The sequence below is a fragment of the Drosophila kikkawai genome, chromosome X (genome assembly GCF_030179895.1).
Source record: "Drosophila kikkawai strain 14028-0561.14 chromosome X, DkikHiC1v2, whole genome shotgun sequence".
Taxonomy (NCBI): Eukaryota; Metazoa; Arthropoda; class Insecta; order Diptera; family Drosophilidae; genus Drosophila; species Drosophila kikkawai.
Window position 1 is genome coordinate 10,062,998 of NC_091733.1, and position 23,323 is coordinate 10,086,320.

General features: G+C 34.7%; 1 protein-coding gene, 1 long non-coding RNA gene and 1 other non-coding gene across 3 annotated transcripts; all 3 read right to left on the bottom strand.

The window, feature by feature from the left end:
- Positions 1 to 6,644: 6,644 nt before the first annotated feature.
- On the bottom strand, positions 6,645 to 6,716 carry TRNAQ-UUG (transfer RNA glutamine (anticodon UUG)). The gene has a single exon. It is a non-coding gene; the product is annotated as a tRNA-Gln (tRNA).
- A 7,240-nt stretch (positions 6,717 to 13,956) lies between these two features.
- On the bottom strand, positions 13,957 to 16,021 carry LOC138929265 (uncharacterized). The gene is made up of 3 exons (XR_011445676.1): positions 15,874 to 16,021; positions 14,358 to 14,605; positions 13,957 to 14,306 (listed from the first exon to the last, which is right to left on the bottom strand). It is a non-coding gene; the product is annotated as an uncharacterized lncRNA (long non-coding RNA).
- Positions 16,022 to 18,407: 2,386 nt separating this feature from the next.
- Positions 18,408 to 19,190, bottom strand: LOC108085761 (uncharacterized). The gene has a single exon (XM_017182502.3). The coding sequence runs from the start codon at positions 19,024 to 19,026 to the stop codon at positions 18,448 to 18,450; it is 579 nt and encodes a 192-aa protein (XP_017037991.1). The 5' UTR covers positions 19,027 to 19,190; the 3' UTR covers positions 18,408 to 18,447.
- Between the last annotated feature and the right edge of the window lie 4,133 nt (positions 19,191 to 23,323).

The following is a 23,323-nucleotide window of genomic DNA, read 5'->3' on the forward strand; positions in this document are numbered from 1 at the left end:
ATTAAATTGAAGTACAAAAAAGTCGATGGTTTAAACCCAACTATAAAGAAAGCCACCTGGCGGCGACCCCAAGCCTCAAGCTTCATATCCTGTATCTAGATGACTTGTATGCTTTGCAGATACAGAGACAGCTAAAGATACAGCTACAGATACCTACATACATATATCAGCACTTGAACTCTGGCCAGACAATAAAGCACTCGAGAAATTAACATGGATTTTGGGATCGGCCGGCCGGCAAAATCGGGGCCAAAATGGGAAAATCCATACGACGACGGGGGGTTCTTCCACTTGGCATTTTCTGCTGAATTTTTTTACTTTTATTTTATATACATAGTATATATGTATATTTGTATGCGACTGTGGCATGAATCATGGGCTGCGGCTAATGCATTTTCACGAGGCTGGCCAAAAGGAAAAACCTGCCGGGGCCAAAATCGCAGACGATGGCGCGGCCAAATGCGTCGACAACGATGTCTTTAAGCAGCTTTTTATTTTTGAGGGAGTGCGGGTTGGAGGGGAGGCTCTTCTAAGGGGTGGTGGAGAGGGGGAGAGGGGGAGAGGGGGGTGATTCCAAGGAAAAATCACTAACAGCGTCGCCGTAGTTGCCCACCAGATGGCGTCATCGTTGTTAGCGTCAACGCCACCGGCCGGCTTAGTCAGACTTCAGACATTGAATCGATATTCGTTGAGGGTATAATACCCTCGAGTAAACGAAGTATATCAGCACTAGTGATGGTTAAGTAGTGTAGGGGGAATATAATCTAAATTATCTGCTTTTGAAGAGGCTTTTACACAAGAATAAGGTAGGTAAAGGTGAGATTTGTACAAAATATATCTCAAAAATAATTATTTATATGCAAGTTCAATATAATATGGTCCTAGTTGTATGCTGTTATTCATAGGCCTCTTTTACAGATGACAGAAAATATAAATGTATCAATATTTTATCAATATTTATTGTAATATTATTTATAACATTTATTATGATATTGTTCAATACAAAAGTGCAACTAAAAAATTATATAATATTATTAACTAATTGAAAACAAACCATTTTTTTTTATTAAATCGAATTTCTCTATAAAATATATGTCTTAATTGATATTATTATAGGATTATATATTGGTAATTTGTAATTTGTATTGCCGATTTTCGAGGTTTGCTTTTGCCTTCGCATCGAAGCTTAGGATTCCCAACGGGTTCTAGCTTATATATAATGTAAAGTAGCAAGGAAACTATGAATTGTTAGCAAAAAAACACAATTTAATAACATTTTAAATAATTTAATATTTATATTAAATTCATTCCTAGTTTCATTTTGAAATTAAAGAAGCCTAAAGGAAGGCAAGGAAATTAAATCTATAAAAATATTTGATGTACTGCTATTTATTTCCTTAATAATTTACCATTTAATTAATTGGATTTCAGCTTTTGAATCGTGCTAGTTGTAATGGGTACCCTAGATATCGTCTCCATTGAGAGAGACCCACTTGTTCAATGACTCGGTGTGAGTTCACTCACTGTGCGGGGGCAGCCTGCACTTTGGTTTTATCCAAATTGCAAAGTCATCGCCGGGCAAATCGTATATATACAAATACATATATACCTATACTTACAATTGTATACTTTGTATCGGAATAGTTGTGGCTGTATCTAAGCGGCTAATTGGCTGCTTCTAATCAACGCCATCTCCCTCTCGCTGAATCTGTTTTTAGACCAACAAATAAAATATGACAAAAAAAAAAAAATATGTCCAGAAAAATCGAGACCATTGCGAATATTATGACACCAATGTCCATAAGCGAAACCGTGTCTATTGGCGCCGCCGTCACTATTGCGGTTTTGGCCACCAAAAAACATTATCCATAAGTGGTCGCCGTTTTGTGTATTTGGGAAATTTGTTGTGGAAATTAACGCTGCAGCCGCTGCACTCTGAATTATGCATCAGTTAATTTGTCTGGGTCTCCTCCGCTGAGAGCCATTTGACATTTGGCCAAAAGTCCGTAATTGAAATGTTTGCCGAGGAAGTGTCAAAGTGGCCCCGCGGTGACAATTCTCCCAAAAAAAAAAAATGTTTAATATATATTAATGTATATATACATATAGCTGTGATGGATTTGTGGGGTTTCCAAGGCAGCAAAGTTACCAAAAGCCTTTCCTTAGGCGGTTTTGCTATATTTAATAATTACCTTTTCAGGCAACTCTGGCTTCAAGGTCTTTATTTTACACTGGTTTTAAGTATTTTTTTTTTAATTTTACTTGGTTGTAAGTATTTAAATATTAACTTATTAAATTTTTATAGAAAGCCTATTGATATTTACTAAGCTTAAATATTTCCAAAGATTATTTAGTAAAGTTTATAACACAAAAATTGTGTTAAAAGCAATTACAAGTTTAAATATTTATGTTTTTGTTTGTGAAATATTTTTTTATGTATTTATTATTATTTATTGTTACATATTTATGTATTTGTAATATTGTTTATTAATTTTAAGTGATTTTTTAGAATGTTTTTAATTTCAAAATGGTTGGATCTTCCCCAGAAAAATACAGATATAGATTTAATTAATATTTTAATATTGCTAATATTGAAATAATATAAATAATCATATTTGTTCTCTAACTTCTTGTACAATTTCGCATATATATAAAATATATTTTAAGACATATTTAAGACTATCCAAACACTCAATCTAAAATGCAAATAAGCACCACTCTTTTGCAAATAATTTTTTAACTAATCCAGTTAAATCTTTATTGGAGCATTTAATCAAAATCCATTGAAAAATAGCCCCAGATATCCCCAGAAAGTTAAGCCTTTAATCACAGCCAGGCCTAGACGATATCTGGCTGGGAATCAAATTGGCCAACTTGTGTTCAGGCCAAGTCCGGTGTGTGTGTGTGTGTTGGGATCACTTTTGTCACTATTTTAGTTTTTTTTTTTTGGTTTTGGTTTTGGGTCACTTGGTAGTAGTGGGCCTTGTACAGTGCGTATATTTCTGGGAATGCCCAACACAATTCCGGGCTTGTTACGATCGATATCTGGCTGACAATTTAATTCCCGATGATGCCTTCTCATTCATAGGCCTCACTTTTTTGCTAAGTTTCTTTTAGTTTTTTGGTTTTGATTTTTTTTCTGGGTTTCTTGCTGTTTTTTGGCTGTTTGTTTCCACTCTTTTTCAAGTTTTTCTAAAAAAAAAAATTGTTGTTGCTGCGCCGGCAATTAACACAAAAACATTAATTAAGTTACGAACTAATGTCTTTTGGACATCAGTACCCGGCCCTGACAGACAGCCAGACGACATGAATATAAGTCAGCGCACATGTATAGTACAGTAAGGACTCCCAGGATTTGTGTGAAATTAAATAAATTATGTTGAAGCTATAATATTAATTTTATAAATATAAAAAACTCAATTAATTATTTTTGATTTTATTAAAATGTTTATAAAATATTCTGTTATGTTTTCTTTATCGTGGGTTCACTGTACCTTCTCTCTGTAAATGAGTCGAGCTGCAGACAGACACACGCAACGACTTGGGTTTTTTTTTTTTTCTTCTGGGGCTTGAGGGATGCGACGCCAGTTCCTTCTGGCCGCTAAAACAAATTTAAACATTTCAATGTTGAAATTCGTTATAAATGAATGGACATTGTAACGGGCAGACGCCTCTGGCAGCAGCAGGGGGGGAACAGGGGAGCGCTAGACTGGGGCTGAAAATGGAAAATGGGAATAGGAAAAGGCCACACGCGCAACAATTGTCTCGCAAGAAGGCCAATAACAAAAAAACTAAGGCTGTTGCTAAAACTTTTTCACAGTTGCAGTTTCATGTCTGGATCTTCTATATCCCCAAATTTATCTAATATCTTATATATTTACTTATTATTATAGATAGAAAAGTTTACAAAACTGGACTAACTTAGTTGCATAATTATTTTAGATAAAATTTCTGCAGTAAATTTAACCAATTTCACAGTCAAAGTATCCCAATGGATTGGTTTTACTGTAAACTACAGTATAAGGACGTAAAGCGTTAGGTCTTATGACTGCTCTACAGTAAATCCAACCACGATTCTGCAGTAAAAATGCCCTAAAATCGACGAAAATTGTGAAATGGAGTATGTTACAGTTTCACAGTAAAAAACTGCAGTTTGACCCACAATTACAGTATTACTATATAAATCTGTATATATCTATCTCTCTATCTCCCTATCTCTCTCTCTCTCTCTCTGAGCTACGTAAAACGAACAGTATTTTGACTGCAGCTGACAGTAATTTACAGTCTTCAAAGCCAACAACAAAATAAACACATCATTTGAAACGTAAGGGTTACTGTAATTGTCTGTAAAATCAGTTTTGTACAGTTTCGTACAGTCGAAAATCCAACAACAAAATATATTGACTGTACTTTACTGTAATTCAACCCACAACTATAGTATATTCAACCTACGAACCTTTTTTTCTGTGTGCAGGAGCCATACATTTAATGCTGCGTTTCTAAAGCCCTGTGTTTTATTAAACAGTTTTCCCCTATTGCCACTTATAAGGTATCCCTTGCGTTGATCATATCCATGCCTTAATATGGTAGGTAAAGGCAAGTCCCCGTGGCTGGCTAACATAATGATGGCCCTGCCTTGACCATGTGCAAGTATTAAAGCTCGTAGGCATTTTGCTAATTGAGTCGCGACAACTCTACGTCGATTGTCCAGCCCCCTAAGACCCCCCAAAATTATAAGCACCGTTGATGGTCCGTGGCCAGTTTGTAAAAATTTGTGTTAACATTTCCGGCCCAAAGTTTAAGCCAAAGAATCGGCTCGAGCAACTTTTACTTTTCGGTTTTTCGTTTCTATTTCTGTACATATAACACACATAGTATATATATATATATATATATATATATATTTTTTTTGGCAACCCAAAGCCAAAACCCTTCATGGGCCTCTGTTGCCAAGCGCAAAAATCTAGCCACCATTAAAGGGCCGCTTTAAGCCAGCAAAAAAAAAAAATACAACTTTAATAGAAAAGGCCTAAGTGAAGGCCGGCCGTAACTTAACTGTGCCTTAAACATTTGCACACACACACATGCCAAAAAAAAAAAAAAACACAGAAAAAAAGAAACAAAATTTATTACGGAACCGCAGATTTCCAAATAAAGTTAGGCAAAAAAAAAAAAAAAAAATTAAAAAGATGAATGGAAAAAATTTGTTGTTTGACAAGCAAACACGAAAGGAAGCGCAAACTTGGCAGAAAAGAAGATTGGCTTTCAAAGTTACTTGGGATTTATTTTGTATCTGTGTTTAAAATATTTCAATTTATACAAAATATATATCATATATTTTTTTGGCTTTAGAATCTAGGGTTTATAAGCTTAAATATAAGATACTTTAAAATATAAAACTAAGGTGAGAATAATGCTAATATTGATAATAAATAAAAATTCTATTATTTAATAATTAATTATTATTTAACGTATATTTTATTATTTAATAAATACTAAATGGTAAAAAAGGACTAAAATGCTTATTAAAAATTTATAAATACAAGAATTATCTTATAAAATATAAATTAAATTTTTTTATTTTAATAAGTATTAAATGGTATGAAAGAATTACTTATTAAAAGAATTTTTTAATGGTATTATATTATTTAATAATATATTTTATTATATTATTTAATAATTATAATTAATAAACTTAATAATATATTTTTTTAAAATTAATTATTATTTAATGTATATTATATTATTTAATAAAAAATAAATGGTATAAGGACTAAAAGGCTTATTAAAAATGTATTAATACAAGAATTTTCTAAGTATACAGAAAAAACCGTTCAATTCGAAAATACTTGTATTTGAAATTCTCAAATTAGAATTTATATAATATTTTGATTTCCATTAAGAACAAATATAACCTTAAGTATAATAAATAGAAATTTGTATAATAAATAAATCATACTGTCCAGTGTACCTGAGTTATTTACCACCGATACTGATACTGGATCATTGATACCCTCTCTTCGATACCCTTCTCCCTGGACAACAACATGTCATATCTCTTACCCCCAAAAAACACGAATCCAAACCCAAACCCGATCCCGTTTCCATTTCCATTTCCCTTCCAAATTTCGACTTTTCCCCCCTCACTCTCTTCCCTGCTCACATATCACGTGACACAAATCAAATTCACACCGCAGCCACGAATAAAAAAAAATAAATATAAATACAAATAAAATACACAACAAATCAGTCCCAAAATCATTTCAATGGGGATCCGAGTACGGGTTCGGTTCCGGGGTGGCCTATGGCAATTGTGCAAATAAACGAACAAGTTTGTCGACTTGATTAACGAGATAATGACCAATGAAGTGCCGACTATTGACCAATACACCCCGCTGTTCCCCCTGTTCCCCCCTCAAATTTCCATTTCACTATTTAACTATCATCATCATCGTCACGAACATCATGAGCAAATAAAAGTGAGCAGAGGGTCCAAACCGCTGTCAATCATCCACGTCCGATAAGCGACACTCTTGACACACACATACATTTACAGAATTTGGAAACCCAACAACAACAACACCAAAAATATAATAGAAAAAGCAAAAAAAAAAAAGAATCATATTAATCGAAGGTAGAGCGGCAGGTTCTACCGAGATTTGAACTCGGATCGCTGGATTCAAAGTCCAGAGTGCTAACCATTACACCATAGAACCAGATGATTGCAGCGCGTCAGAATCCCTGTGAAAAGGGTGGCCAAGGGCTAGGCACGAGCGCAGCTTAGAGAGAGAGAGAGAGTGAGCGGGGGGAGAGAGAGATGAGAGAGAGAGTCGCATCTTGGTGCTATAAATAGCTCTGGACCTTGCACGGGGGTGGGTACACTCGAGGAAAAGAGGTGTGGATTAAATTAAACAATTTGTTTTCAATTAAATTTTAGAAAAGGTCACTATACAAAGGTATACAAATTATATAATATTAATATGATATACAATATATAATATAATATATATATAATACTTATAAATATTTGATATTTTTATTTCTAGAATGTGAGGATACGCATTCGTCGTTGTTATTGCAAACAAATATATACGTTTTTATAATATTATTATAAATTCTGCAAATGTGTACTAATATATATTATTTTCGAAAATTTCGTTGCATAAATATGCAAATTTGTACTTTTACAACATTTTTTAAAATAGTTTTTACAAAATCGGGCTTATGGAATTTGTTTAATTTAATTAACAAGTTTGATTACATGAAATATATTCAACTAATTTCATTATGTTTAAATCCCTAACTTAAAAATAACTTTAAAATAGCTAATATATATGTTTGAATTTGATTAAATCGATGCTATCTCCTAAAAACTCTCCTCTTCCTCTTCGATAATCCGTTAACTCAACAGATCATTAAATATTTCACAACAATGCTAGGATTTATCAAAACATTTTCTTACTTTACTTTTTTTACTACACAAAATGTATCTTAAATTAAAAAATTGATTGTTATAATTTATACAAGTAACAGGACATTTTCGTTGAATGTAGAAAATAATTGGACAAGGTATGTATGCCCTGTGTAGGTGGCAGGTTGTGTTGTTTCATGTGTAGGTGGAGAGAGAGACAGAGAGAGAGATATACATATATATCTCATAGAAAGAGACAAGGAGAGAGGGAAGTGCATGCAGGCAGAATGCAAGCAAGGTCCTTGGGTGGACGTGGGCGTGGGTGGCCTTGGGACACATCAAGGGCTGCGCAAATGCGTCATAAATTACGAATACAAATTAGCAACAGGTTAAGAGTGGACTGGGTGCCTAATGGGATTATTTAATGAAGTTTACACGTGGCTAATTGCATATTAACCTATTTATAGTAGCAATTCAACAGGAAAGAAAAGGAAATATTAATAGAATTCAAAAGAGGGAAAAGGACACAGAAACAAGTATTCCCATTTACTTGTTGCTTTGTAGCTTTTCAAATATTTCCCCAAATATTTATTTAGTTCAATCTTGATGACTCTTTTAAGGATTACTCCCTTCAGATATACCCCCAGATAACTGGAGATATATCTGCTAGGTGTGCTCGCTAAGAGGGTCTGCGGAAAGTGGCACCACCTAGGGGGATCCTTGGTAGCACGCGAGAGGGAAACCCTTTGGAATTAAAAAACACACTTAGGGGTTGCACACACCCCGTTTTGCACTTTATTTTGTCGGGGTGAAAGGGGACCTCGAGACTTGTCTGCCCCTGACAAGGGTCAATTATGCGCATCAATTAAACTGTATTCAAACTGAAATTAACAATTATGTCTGGGGGCTCCTGGCATTTGCGTTGTAAGCAAAAGAGTATATTATGAAAAAAAAAGAAAAGGGAAACTTTTGTTGCTTAAAAAAATCTTACAAGGGTCGTCCTGCCGTCTGAAAGCGATCCAGACAATTACAATTAGGGCTGAATTGGGTAAGAGCAACAAGGGAAAGAGAGGGGAGAACATTTGAGTAACGATTTTATAAATACATATGTACATATTTTCTACGATAATTGGGCATACCTTTACATTACATTAAAATTTACAATGAAATTGAAGTCGCATTAAGTCTCGCTCGGGCGGTATATTATCAAAAGGTCGATTCTAGGGCCACAAGATCTGGTTTACACCTCAAAATCAGTGCCACGAAAATCACGGAATTCAGACACGTAACAGTGAAAACATAAAAATTGACAAATCGAAAACGAGTTGACTGCCTGCCCGCAGCACGCACCTTCCGAGAGGCATGGCATTTACACCTGTGGGCCACCTGAGGCACCGACAAGGTGATGATCATCATCATCATAGGCCCCTCCGGTCGATCGTATGTATGTACGCTTTATGGTCGATGGGGCCCCCATGGTCACCCAATGAATTCCTGATTTTGCACGTTCTTTTCCAACCATCTAGGGTAATAAAAATTCTCTTCGATAAAGACCAGGAACATTAGCATTTCGAGTGGGCTGCTATTGCGTCATGTAAGTGCAAGGGGAAAAATGTCGGAAAGTCTGTCTGGCCTAGACAGTAGTTTCTGTACAAAGGGAAAATGTACATATACTATATAGTATTTAAAATGAATTTTTTTAATATTAAAATCATATTTATTTGTATATTTATTTTATTAATATGATATTATTTACATTGTATTCTTATTAAACTTATAAAATAAATTTCAAAAATATTTTAAAGACACTTGAATATTCCTGGAATAGTTCCCGAAGAAAATAAGGCAGCCACTATCAACAAGATTAAATAGAAACCATAAACCTTTTTCATGAACATGGAAGAATTTTCAGGAATATGCTTTCTTGTTTAGAAGTAATTAACAACAAATATATTACATACACATATTAAATTATTAAATAAAACTATTTTATAATTTATTTATTTTTTTATTAATATTTTTTAAACATATCTTAATTTTATTTGTTGCTTTTCAGGAATATGAAAACAATTAACAACAAATAAATTACATACACATATTAAATTATTAAATATTTCATAAAAATAGTATATATAATATTTGCATTGTTTTATTAATATATTTTAAACATTTATTAATTTTATTTCTCGGCATATTTCATATTGTTGATTATTCAAAAAGTATTCTATAATAAACAAAATAAGTTTAAAATATTTATTTTGAAGACTCTTAAATATTCCGGGAATAATAAATATGTACTTATAATAGAAAATTTGGGAAGTGCCCATAGAAACCATAAACCTTTTCCTAGAACGTAGTATTTCTAGAAATATGTATACATTTATATGTTTTCTTGATTAAACATAATTAGCAAATAAATGTATACCATATAACGAAAGAATATGTATATAAACAACCTACTGATGATTACTTTCTTTATTATTTTTTGTTTGGTAATTTTGTTATTTTATTACTTTAAAAAGAAAACTATAACATAAAGCTACGTTTCTAAGACTGGCTTTTAAATACTAAGAAAATATTTAATTAAAACAAGCACTAAACTATTCATAAAAAATATAAAAAATTCGTACTCTATGGGTAAGTACAACTGGGTATTTACCCCTACTATCTACTTCTACTTCATTGATTCCGTGGACTGTAAATAAGAAAATATTTGTGTTTAGTTTTCGGGGGAAACTCACTGATAAAAAAAGGCGACGCGACGACACGTCAACTATTTTAAATTTAATTTCATATATATTTTATGGCCATTACCATAAACATTGGTGCCACCATATTTACACTTCAGATCGAGGGGGGCGATAATTCCATTTTCGATCCCCAGTCCTCCTTCGACAAGAAGTGTTAGGTTGAGGTTTGTCCCACAGTGAAACCTCGAGAGAGTGAACTGTATGTAGGTATTTTAATGATTTTATTTGCTTATTAACACTCCTAAATGTTTCTTAGTCTCTTTAACTTGTAATTAAAAATCTAATTTAATTTATTTCAATCTATTTCATCACAATTCCCACTGTTGGGGTGACAAATGTTGAAGCTCCGCGAAGCAGTCTCTTTCGGAATGCGATAGGATGTCTGGCACTCGACTAATCTAGCGATAGACTTCACTCCAAATAGAAATAGTACTATATAGAAATTTATATTGCCAGAGACAAATTAATGGCTACCAGGGCAAATATTCGCCACGTCAGGCCGTCAAGTGGCCTGTGACGAGCCCTTTGGTGGGACTGTACTTGAAAGGAAGCCCTTCTTCTTTCCTTTATTTATTTATTTTTTTTTTCTTTTTATTTATTATATATGTATTTTTTCTCGGTTACCTACTTCTCCGGGACAAGGACAAGCTCCAAACAATAAAAAGAAGGAGGTTCAACCACCTTTTTTTCGCCGAATCTGAATCTTTTTGTTTCTCAGCCCATTCATTACGCTTTGATTATTGTTTGTTGTTGAATGAAAGAAAAGAAAGCTTGTCCTTTTCAGCTAAGTTTCTCGAGTACTCCTGGCTTACAGGTATACGTATGTATGAGCCCGAGTCCTTTGTCTACTCCTCGACTCGATCTTTTGCATTTTCGGGTTTTGAATTTCAGCAAATTTTGATTGCGATCGTCGAGCTGAGAAGCTGAGAGCCTGAGCAGCAGCAGTGTGACGCATATCATATTTTCTATATTATTCAACATTATTCTACATTATATCCCCCGACACGACACACAAAACTGACAACTGAAAATGCCTTTCAAAATGCCTGCTGCCTGCCGCCTTTCCACATTTTCACATTTTGCCGCTCTTAAGTGCTAGCGAGTGGAAAGTGCCAAAGTGGGGGGAAAAAAAGACGTGGAAAATGTGTCAGACGACACATCGGTGGGGCGACATTTGTGTAACGTCTAGGCGAACAGACTCGTATATGTCTATCTTAGATATAGAGTATACAGATTTCCATATATAGAGGGGTCCAAAAGTATGGCGAAAATTCGGGAAAGCAAGTGGGAATTTTCAAATGCGAAAAATGTTTAAGAGAAATGAAGGGAAACTCTCCTCGAAGAGGGGGAAATTGGATGGCTATAACTTATAGTAATTAACACATTTTAGTGTTACTTTTAAGAGTGTATAATTATTTTTAAATTAAATAAGAGAGAAACTATTATTTGCCTAGGCTGGTGTTAAATAATTCTTAAATAAATAAATAATATTATTATTAATATTTATTAAATATTTATAAAATAAAATCTAATTCAAGATTAATTTTTGTAAAATTGAACCTCTAATTCTTAAGTCTGTTATTTGTATTTACAAATATTTATTAGTTTAAACTAAAAATAAATAATTCTATTCATAACAATAATATTTTTAAGTTTTTACGAATTTATTAAATAAATTCTAGTCAAGGATCAAGGATTTTATTCTTAAAATCTAACCAAGAAGCCTTAAGTCTGCCTCTTTTCTTATTCTTTATTAACATTTCTTAGTTTAAATAATTATTTGAATAAGAATACATTTATTTTCTATTCCTATTTATATTTTTTTATTTAAAAAGAACTTCAGAAAAACCAAAAATAAATTTATAAAATTAAAATAATCAAAGAAAACAATTTTAATCAAACAGAAATCAACTTAAAACAAAATTAAAAATGCTAATTTTAAGTCACATCACTTAGCTTAAACTGGAATCTATAAATTTCGAAATACCTCATAAGCGAATTGAGCAGAAATTCAAGAGTTCTCTACTTCAAAAATTACTACTCGAGATGTTTAATAATTTATTTGAAATTAAGGCCCAACTATTTCTCTTTTCTTTGCCAAATTGGTTGCCACTCTGAAATGAGACCTCAATGCAGACCATTAAATTACAGACATATAATATGTTAATTTGATTGCCAGGGAGGCTCGTCTCGTCTCGTCTCAAAGAGAAACTAATCCAAGCAAGTCGGACCAAAGTCGGCCCGACAGAATTTTTAATATGACAATCGTGGCGAGATAACTAATTTAATTAATGCATAACCATAACGATTATTATTGTAATTATATACACACAGACGTTGAATATGCATGCATGGCCAAAAAAATAAAATAAAAAATAAAATAATAATAATAAAATACAACAAAAAAACTGGCCATCTTTCAAAAACTATAAAACTATAAAACGTCAGACCAGCTTCCCCCTCGAACGGAATAAAACCCGTTTCTGCCGACTCTCTGGTCAACTAATGACGAAGCGGCGACTTTCATGCATATATTTACTATAACTATATCTATAAGCCAACCTGGCGACAGGTGCACGGACGGCCCATCCCAGGCCGAGTTCCAAGTTCCCCAAACATCTCATGACGTCATGGTCATTGTGAATTCGCCAAAAAAGATGTATACACAGGGAGATACAAATTATAAATGGATTAAAAAAATAAATACCTTAAATACTAGGAAAAAAAATGTGAAAGATATATAATCTAGAGGTTTGAAAACCTTTAAAAAAATGTGTCTAAAAGTATGCAATGCATTTTGTTAGGCATCAAAATCTGTTGAAATTTGTTTTTAAACATCTGTTTAGGGGTATTTATTTTTCTTATTTATATTTATATATTTCCTGATTAATTTTCTTTTTTATTTTTTTTTCTCTGTGCATTTTTTTTTTTTTTTGGGTATGGAAATTTGTTGGGCGGCCAAATCAAATAGGCATTCAGATATGAATTAAGTTTAATCAATGCAAATGATTTGCACTAATTTAGCAACTAGTTTTTCGGTGTCAGTTTGCTCAACTTCCTAGTTTGTCACGCACACAGTGTTCACTCGTTAACGAGCCCCTCATAATGAGCTGCGGAAATGTTTGCCAGCCACGAAACCAGCGAAGCCAAGATCGCAATTAACAACTTCTTATTGCCCGGACCTTAACTCGTATGCTAATTGGCAGTGCAGTTCAGTTCATTTCTCCTTTATTTTTATTTTCCCCATAGTTTTTCTTTCTACTTCCCTAGGCTCTAGGTTCTGGCATATCTGTATTGACCAGAGTCCAAAGATCACGGGAAGGGTATGTAGTAGATTTTAGATTCTGTGATTCGTCATCCGGTAGTCGTGTAACAAGTCGAATGAAATTTCTAAGAATCATTTCGCTCTGTTGTTTATTCAACAATTCGCGCGAATCTGTTTCAGAAAGCACCTTCTGTGATTCATTGTTTGTTCATGCAAAAAGCATCCTGTTCGCGAGATGTGTTTTTAGAAAATAAATTTAGGGCTTAAAAACTGCAAAACTGTGGCTTATAAAAGCCATATGAAAATATGTACATTCCTTGTCAGAAATGTAAATAACTATTAAGTAAACTTAAAAATATGTATATATTAATTATTATAAAAAAAAGATGTTAGTAGTTTTTTTATATTCTCATATTTTGATTGACTTATAATTTTGTATATTTTTAAATAATTTAGAATAGTTTATAATAATTGATAAAATATTTTAAATTAAGAATAACTAGTTTTGTTAATTGCATTTAATTTTTAGATGTATGTTGAGTTTAAAGTGGGCTTTTTTTATAATTATTTTGTATTTAGCCTCAAGTTTACTTCAAGAAAAAACCCCTACATTAATTTAAATGCATTTTTTTATAAAAAAAAAATGGTTGTACCATCTAAATATACTAACACCTTGTTAATCCTAACAATAAAATATAAAAATAAGATACCATCTGCGATTTTCAGTATCCCCCTATCACTTCCCTGAAATATCTAGTAAAATGTAGTAAATAAATCAAGAATCGTACACGTAAGTTGACCCACAAAATGAAACCAATGCCGCATTTCCATTCCATTCACAACCATTGGCGAGCGACCGTTACACACGGCAAAATAAAACCTGAATAAAAAGAAAAAATAAAAAAAAATAAAAGACGAAACACCTACTCACTTAAGACCCATTCACTTGCCCAGTTGCAATTGTGAATTGCAATTGCCATTTGCCGGCATCGTGATCGGACAATCAATTTAGCTGCATTTCGTAGTTCTGCGAACTGGCCTCCTGGTGAATCACTCGTCGTCACCCAATACGAATGCCTCGGGTAACGAATGCAGCTCTAGTTTTTGGCCTCTCCCACGCCACAACACACAGCTGTGGGTGTGTGTGTGAGTCACTGCGTTCGTAACGGGTTTTTGACACTGTAAAAAATATTAATATAAAGAAAAGAAAAAGATGGTTTAAATATAAACAAATTTATGCATGCATATCTTTTCTAAAAAAAAGCTTTTAAAACTATTAAATTGAATAAAAATAACCAAAAATATATTGCATTCTTTTGGGCGCTAATCTTGATTGGTTCACTCAAATTCCCAACCTGTTTTAGCTAAAAACTAGCCTTGTTACCCTGCCCTACATTTGTTACTGATGAAATGGCTTTTAAAACTATTAAATTAAACAAAAATAACCAAAAATATATTGCATTCTTTTGGGCGCTATTCTAGATTGGTTCACTCAAATTCCCAACCTGTTTTAGCTAAAAACTAGCCTTGTTACCCTGCCCTACATTTGTTACTGATTAAATGGAGTCGCTCCTTTTCAATACAGCTATGTAACCAAGCTTTGATATCTTTATCTTTTTAGCTTAAACAAACTTTGGAAATTTTCTCTCAGTGCAGATGCCGATCATTTCGCAATTATTGATTTAGTCCGTTGGCCAGTGCAAATAGATGGCAAGAGCTGTGATTTCTGAGCCCAGGTTTTGTTGTTGTATTTATTATTTTTTTTTTTATTTGAACGGACGACGCCTTTCGTGGTAATTTAAAACATTTTGTGTACACAGTTTGTTAAGATTCGTAAACAAATCACGTACAACAACAACAAGAATGCGCTGGCGCAGCAACGCCAAAAGTCGCAGTTCGCGGTTCGCGGTTCCCAAGCGCAGTTTTTTTATTTTTTTTTTTAAGTACACAAATCGCGATATATACTACATACAAACATATAAGCCGCATATAAGATATAGTACTTGTACATATATGTACATATATCGAAAGATGCCGGTTGCGTTGGCGTCGCCTCTCAGCTTTTGACCGTTTCATTTCGAACGCTCATTAAAGATATGGCGAATGTTACCTGGCCAGTTGGGGTATATAGGGTTTTTGGTAGGCTCAAAAAATAATTAATAAAATAATTATTTTAAATGTTGTATATTTTTAAGTTAGTTTAGTTAGTTGTTGCTTATACACCCCTTGTATAATAAAAATAGCTTGAAATGAATCTAAAATATATGAAATGAACTCTAAATTGTAAAATTCCGTATTATTTTTTTTGAATTTGTCCTATCTTCAACTTTATATTTTTAAATAAATGAAATTGAATATATTTTGTAAAAACTAAATGCACCAAATTTCTTAAATAAATATTATAATCTACAAAGTTGGCTATTTAAAACTTTTTACAGGATATTCACCGGTGCTATAACCTTTGACTCGTCGCCTGCATTTGCGGTCTCTCTCTCTCTCCCTCTGTCTCTGTGTTCCATTTCGCATTCATTAGCAGTATTCGCACTCTTTTCGTCCGCATTCATTTTGCATGCATCGTTGTTTCTTTTTGTTATATTTATTTATATTTTTTTTTTCGCTTAACGATGCCGCTGTCTGCCGTAGTCTTTATTTTATTTTTATTTATTTTTTTTTAATAAACAGGGGAAAAAGAGCAAAAGAAGGCAGCGCCAGGCAGCAAGCAAGACAGAAAAAAAAGAAATAAATGCAAAAATAAAATGAGTAAAAAAACAATGCCGGCCGGCTTTTTTAACCGACTGACGCTCTGAGTCACTGAGACGCGAGCGAGCGAGACGGCAGATTGCAGGTTTTTGAACTTGCAGCGCAGTCACGCCCCGTCCGTGGGGGGGGGGGAAGAGCGAGCGAGAGAGGGCACGGGCAGCACGACGCTGCTGCGCCGGCGCATTTCGCGTGCAATTTCCAGCGCGCGCTTTTCGGTTTTCGTATTTTGTTTTTGTTTGTTCGGCTGCTTCCTCTTCGGTTTTCGCCGTTTCCGTTTACTGTTTTGTTTCGCTGCTTCATGCGGTTTGTTGATTTTCGCATTCTCTATTTTGCCTTCCCTTATTTTTCTTTCTTTCTTATATTTTTCTCTTTTTCTTTTTTTTTTTTGTTTTGGCATTTTTGAAATGTTTCTGCGGTTACAGCTTGCAGTGTAGACAGTGGGAGATCAATAGGGTGGACCAACCAAGCATAGTTTACTATGGATTAGGGTTTAATAAATATTTATAATAATATAGCCATGTTTATGTATTTAAATATTTAAATATTTATTTCTAAAGATACATATTTCTATATTATAATAAAATTGTAGTGTGAAGGAATAAATATTTAAAATTATTGTTTAAAATACATTTACAAATTTAGAAAAAAATATGTAACATTTTTTTTTGTATCTCTAGATTGCATTTTTAAGCATTCTAAGGTTACACATTTGTTTCAGTTTGAACACAATTCCTGATTTCTAATAATTCACACACATTAAGTAATAATAAATCTACAAATATGTATAAAATATCTTTAAAATAATGTAAAAAATCTATTCATCTAGAAGGTTTTTACTTCAATGTTGTAAAGACCATAAAGAAAATGTTTAGATTTACGTATACGCAACGTGTTGTATACTTAATATTCACTTACATATATTCACAAAAATAACCTTTAATAATCAAAATAAGTTTCCTAACGATAGAATAACAAAAATATACTTTAAATTAGTTAATATACTTTATTAAAATGTATGTATACCCTGGCAGTTATTAGAATTATTTATTAAGTATACGCACCTATGTACGAGTATACATTTTTTATATATATTATATTAATTTAAATCAGATTCTATAGATTTTACTTTTATATTTCAGTTATATAGAAAGTATATACCTTTCGATTCCCCACTGTATTTCTGGTCTTGCATTATCTCTCTGATATTTCCTTCTTCGACTTTGATTCATAAAATAAATGGATCGTCTTTTAAGCGCACAAATACATTTCTCAGTTGTTGTTAATATTCTTGTTGTTGGTGTTGTTGTTGTTGCATCGGCATTAACCCCTTGGGTTTCAACGAAATGCAAATGACGACATGATTAGTCCACGACGGGGGCCCTTCGGGGATCGTCTTCCATTCCAGAGACCAGATCATAAAAGCTGGGAAACGGGAAACGAGATCCCAGGCAACTGGCAATTAATTAAAATGCATAAATTATTGCCCATCTGCGGTGTTCGCAGCTCTTTTCCGCACATTTGTTAGTCGCTTTTATGGCGCCGTTTCATTAGCAATCCGCCACCGAGGTTCGCGCCTTTTAGTGCCCCGAAAAGTAGGCAGCATTACGTCCAGAAGGAAGAGTGTCCTTGAAGACTAGAATATTTAAAATGAAAATAGCAAAAGTCAATTAACAAGTTTGAAATATATATAGATTAAGATTTAGTTGCTATTGTTCTTCAATATATTTTAGAAAATCCAATGAAACACAAAGCAAATCATCTTAAATCAAGCATTTTATCCTTGTTTGCGTTTTAGTTCCCTTTTTTGTGTGCCTTGAGCTCATTTGGGCTCGTTTCCGAATCGTTGACGTTGTAAATTGAAGCTAAAATGTTATCCCCAGCTGGATCTCCGGATGAGTCTCTGGATGCGATGATGGAGATCGGCTTGGGGATAGAGTTGGAGATGGAGATGGAGATGTCAGAGGAGGATGGAGACTGGAGAACGAAGAAGAGATATAGATGGCGGCAACACTTAATTTTTTGGTCGTGCTGCGAGTGTGACAAAACAATTAATGTTTATTTTTGCATTTTAATTTGCCAACATTAATTGCAAGTTTATTGAGCAGCCGAAAGAGCCAATGAACCATGGGGATGTTGGCCTTGTGGGTTGAATGAGACGGGGTCTTAAATACAACTTCTTAAATTACATAAAATTAGAGTTAATAAACAAAGACCTCCCCTTTGCAGTTACCAAGTATTTATTTTGTTATTTCACTTGTTGCTCACTTGGCCGACAGGGTAATGGTCATCAGAATGATGTACAGCGAATGGGCCAGCAGGTTAAAGTCAGAGCCCAGGCCCTCCCAGTAGTAGTCCAGGACCGAGGAACCATAGCGACCCAGGAAGGCTATGACCGCCAGGTCACCATACAGCCGGTTGGCCTGGTTAATGCCCAAAAACAGCAGGGAGACCGCATTGCCCAGCAGGGTCAGCTCCTTGAGCGTCTCGGTGGCATGATCCTCGTTGTCCCGCATCTTGGCCACCATATCATAGACCAGCGGCACCACAAAGCACATGTGGGGCAGGGCCAGACTCGGGTTGGGTGAGCGCAAATATAGCTCGATATTGGTCAGTGGCAGCGGCACAATCTCCATCATTCCATTGGTGATCAGCCGGATGCGGTTGCACTCATCCTCCTCGCCATCGTTCTGGGATGCTCGCACCACCCCAATCAGGCCGTGGGCCAAGCTCAGGGTAGCCACTGCATAGCCATAGGGCGTCTCCAAGGGATGCAGTGTGTACATGGCATAGCCGGAGCTAACCACCAGCAGACTGTTGAACAGGGCATCCATCATCAGCATCTTGTAGATCTCGAGAAATGAGAGATTGGACTAGGCCTGATCTGGTCTGGTCTTTGGCAGTGTCTCCTCTAAAAGCGACTGCGAGCACGGTAAATTTAGTATTAGTGTAATCGCTTTAGACCCATTTCAGTGACAGTTGCGGCCAAGTTAACTGAAATTGTGAGAGTTCTGATGCTTCAAGAATATATATTTTGTGATGAGAGAATTTATATACAAGTTCCCTAAGAGAACTTTGACTTCTAGCTCTATTTTTAGAGACCTGGCTAATGGTTAATGGTTAATGGTTTCGGATTTAGTTTCGGCTTCAAGATTCTCCCCCCGGGGATGAGGAACTTCTCATTTGGCTGAGCACACTCTCTGGGGATCTGGACAAGACCAATGTTCACGTTGATTTATTGCATCAAAGGTGGCCAAGCTTAATCCATTGCATCCACCTGCAATCCACCTGCAGATGGCTCACCCGAAGACTGGCAGACTGGCAGACTGGCAGACTGAAGAGACCACAACCACAGAGCGCGCCTTAATTATTAATTTAAATCGCACCGTTTATATGATAAAGACACTGGGACGTGCCGCTGAGCATTAGTGCATGCTCATGCCCCAAGTTGCAACTTCCTGCAAGTGAAGTGGCAAGTGCATCTACGAGGTCCAGGAGCGGATTCAAGACGCACAGAATACGAATTTATAATATAGAATGTGTTTTCAGTTCATTTTTATATTTATTTATATATATTTTTTTTATTATTATATATACATTTTTTTTTAATTTATTAAATTTTTAATATTTTTTATATTTATTTATTTTATATTTAATGCAAACAATATTTTACAATTGTTATTATTATGAATTCATATTTTTTAATTCGTTAATTCTTCTTTCTTTATTTTTTAATGCAAAATATTGATTGTCAAATTTTATTTTAATATTTATTATTAATTAAGGAAGCTAATTTTCTTCTTAAAATTTGGAAATGACTTAAAGCCTTTTAAAATAAAAAAAAAATAGCATTTCAAAAAATATTTAAATTAAATAAATACAAGTTTAAATAAATAAAAATAATAATTAAATACAATAAAACTAATTAGTTTAAATAAATAAATAAGTTATATTTGAAACCCATTTTTAAGTATTTTTTATATCGAATTTGGTGACTCCTAGAGCCGCTCCTGACCTCCCCGGCTGAACTTGTGGCGTGACAAAAGTTGTTGCTCGAATGCCTCCCCTTGCCGGGGTGGCCCCTCCTCCTGTCCTCCTGTCTGTGTGCCGGCAAACTCCGCAAGCGTAAAAATATGAAAAGTGCCGCAAGAGCAGGGGCAGGGGGCTAAGGCAAGGGGGCAAGCAGGAGCAGGAGCAACAAGTGCCGCATAAAAGTGCATGAAAGTGCACAAGTGCAAGTGCAGGCAACCGGCGGCTGTGGCTCAGACACTCAATTCATAATTAATCAGGCTCTTCTTTCCCTTTTCCGCAAGCTTAACACTTCCCCCAGCACCACTACACTTGAAGAAAAGTTAATTAAATGAAAATTATATCAAAATAAAACTCGAAGAAAATAATTTACTCTTAGGTTCATCTCGACTTTATACTCTTTAATAATTATTTAATTATTTTGAAATTATTTATATATATTTATTTACCATTTAGTTAATATTATTTGCCATGCAGGGACAACCCTCCGCCTTGGCTGACTGTTGGCCAAGGTTGAGCGAGCATTCGTGATCCGTTTCTGCCGGGGAATACCAGACCGAGAAGAAGATCCGGAAGAGGGGTCTAGTTCTTGGCCAGGTCTGGTCTCTGCCAGCTACTGGGGGTTTCTTTTGGTTCTGGACCCTGGCCATTGAGTGCCCTGAACTCGCTCCAGTTCTCACTTGGCTCGTGTTGTTGCCGGGACGCAAATGTCTTTCGACCATTGATTAATGGCCAACTCGGCGCCCCGTCTAATCAGCGGCATTTGCATGCAGATCGCAAAAGTTGGCCAAAATGTTTAATGAGCAACGCAACGCGGCACCAAAAAAAAAACCATAAAAAAATTAAACAAAAAAACCTGCGTGCCCAAATATTTTCCGGCTGACAAAACAAAACCAAAACGATTTGAGACCAAAAACGACTTTGGAAGTTGGGAAAAAGACGAACGGGTTTAGTACTCTTGGAATAAATATATTTAAAAATAAAATATATATGTATAATTAATAAATTTATTATTTTAATTAATTTAATTTACAGTCTTTGATTATTTAATAAATTAATACATTATCATTATCATTGTCAGTTTCCAAGGAAATCTCTTTCCCTAAGCGAGTTTCTTTATGATTTCCTTGAATGTTTCTTAAAATATTTTATATAAATTATTATTATTTATTTCTCCCAACTCTCTCTCTCTCTGCTTGTGTCATACCCCTTTTTATAGGGTATTTTCTGTTACTTCAACCTAAAATTTAAAAAGAAAAAGTGCGTGAGCGATGCGCAAATATTTGGCCAGAGTTGGGCGATTCAAAGTGAAGTGAAAAAAAAGCTGAAACTGCTTGAAATGCGCGACAGAAACCTTACGCACTTCATAAATTATTTAACAGCTGCCCCCGGGCCCGAAAAGGGGGGTACCGAAAGGGTTTAGGGGGCTCCTCAAGAGGGTGGTGGCGGTGGCTATCCAGCGGATGCGAAGGCAAAAGGGGACCAATTTTAATTGCCGGCTACATGACAATGACAACTCAAAAAGCACACGCACTCACGCATTTTTTGGAGGCCAATCGACCGCTGGTAAAAAAAAATACAACAAAAATTATAAAAACTAAGGAGGGGGGCTAAAAATGTGCGAATTTTTGACAACTGCAAACCGAATACAAAGTCGTACCATGTACAACATGGCTTTGTACATGATCATCGTCGATCGTCGTTGTCCCTCTACCTCCCCCCCTCCCCCAGAGAGTCGCCTGATTTATGGCCGGACAGCTTTCCAGATCGCCATACCCCACTAGGCTATACCTATGCGATACGATCTGATCCATCGTGATTCATATATAACATACAGATTGCCTCATTCGATGGACAAACTTGTCGCTAGGAGAATGGGTTTGGCCGAAACAGAAATTAATAAGGTGAGCTGAAAATATATGGTATATAATGTTAAAAGACACACTTGTCTGGGGGCCAAAAAGTGTGTTTCCATAATCGATAAATATAAATAATACAATAATAATATTAATTAAAATATAGTAGAGTTTCCTAGATACTTTTGAAGTTCAAAAAACAAACTCAAAGGCTTAAATTATAAGCCTTTTATATTTTAGTTCTTATGTTTATCTTTACTCATGAGAATTTTCAAAACTTATTGTCGACCAGAAGTAGAGATCGCAGATCACCGATATTATTCTATCGATATCGATCTCCCTTGCTTACTATCGATATATGCGTCTACTTAAAGTTAACGCAATAACGCAGCCTGGTGTGAATAGACCCTTATTTGTAATTGATTGCTTACACTTATGCCACACTACAGGTTACAATGTACTTACTGTTCCTACTATGCTCCTACAATATTATATTTTAAAATATAGATGGCTAGTTTTAGTTTATGAGAAAATTCCCTCTGGTTCCTGGTACCCAAATCCATAGAGAAGCTCATAAAATGTTGTGCCAGAATATAAATTAAGCTTCAGTGGACAAGATTAACTTGAGTGGGACTCACGGAATGCCTCTTTGATGTTCTGTTCTCATTGATTTAATTAATGTGCTTGAACTGGAATGTTTTGCTTAAGGAAATAAGTTTTATTTCTATTTATTTCAGTAAACTAAAAGCAGACAAACTTCTTGAATTCAACTATTCAAGAATTAACTGCATTACAAGCCAATCTCTACCGAATCTGTTTCAATTAATCATGAACTTAGTAATGAACTCAAGTCCGACAAAGTGGTTAGCTCTAGTTACACAATGGCCGAGTGGCTTCTATCACATAATATATGTATATTAAACAAAAATAACATCTTTGGCCCATTATTTTCGCATTTGATTTGATTTATTTCGCTTTGTCGGCTTTTGCTCAAGGATGTGACACATCTTCTCGCTATTATTTGGATTATTTATGGCCTTTGTCGGAACCACACAGCATCCCAACCGATCTCCATTCAAATATATGCTTATTCCCATGGCAACATATAGCTAAAATGCTACAAGTGCCCCAGACCCAGAGATTCTGGGAAGTGAGGCGGAAGTTAAAAGTGCCAAATTCCAGGAAAAGCCAAGTCGAACTATATTCTTGAGTTTATTGATTGGAAGCTGGGGATTTCAAGGAAATCAAGTTCAAG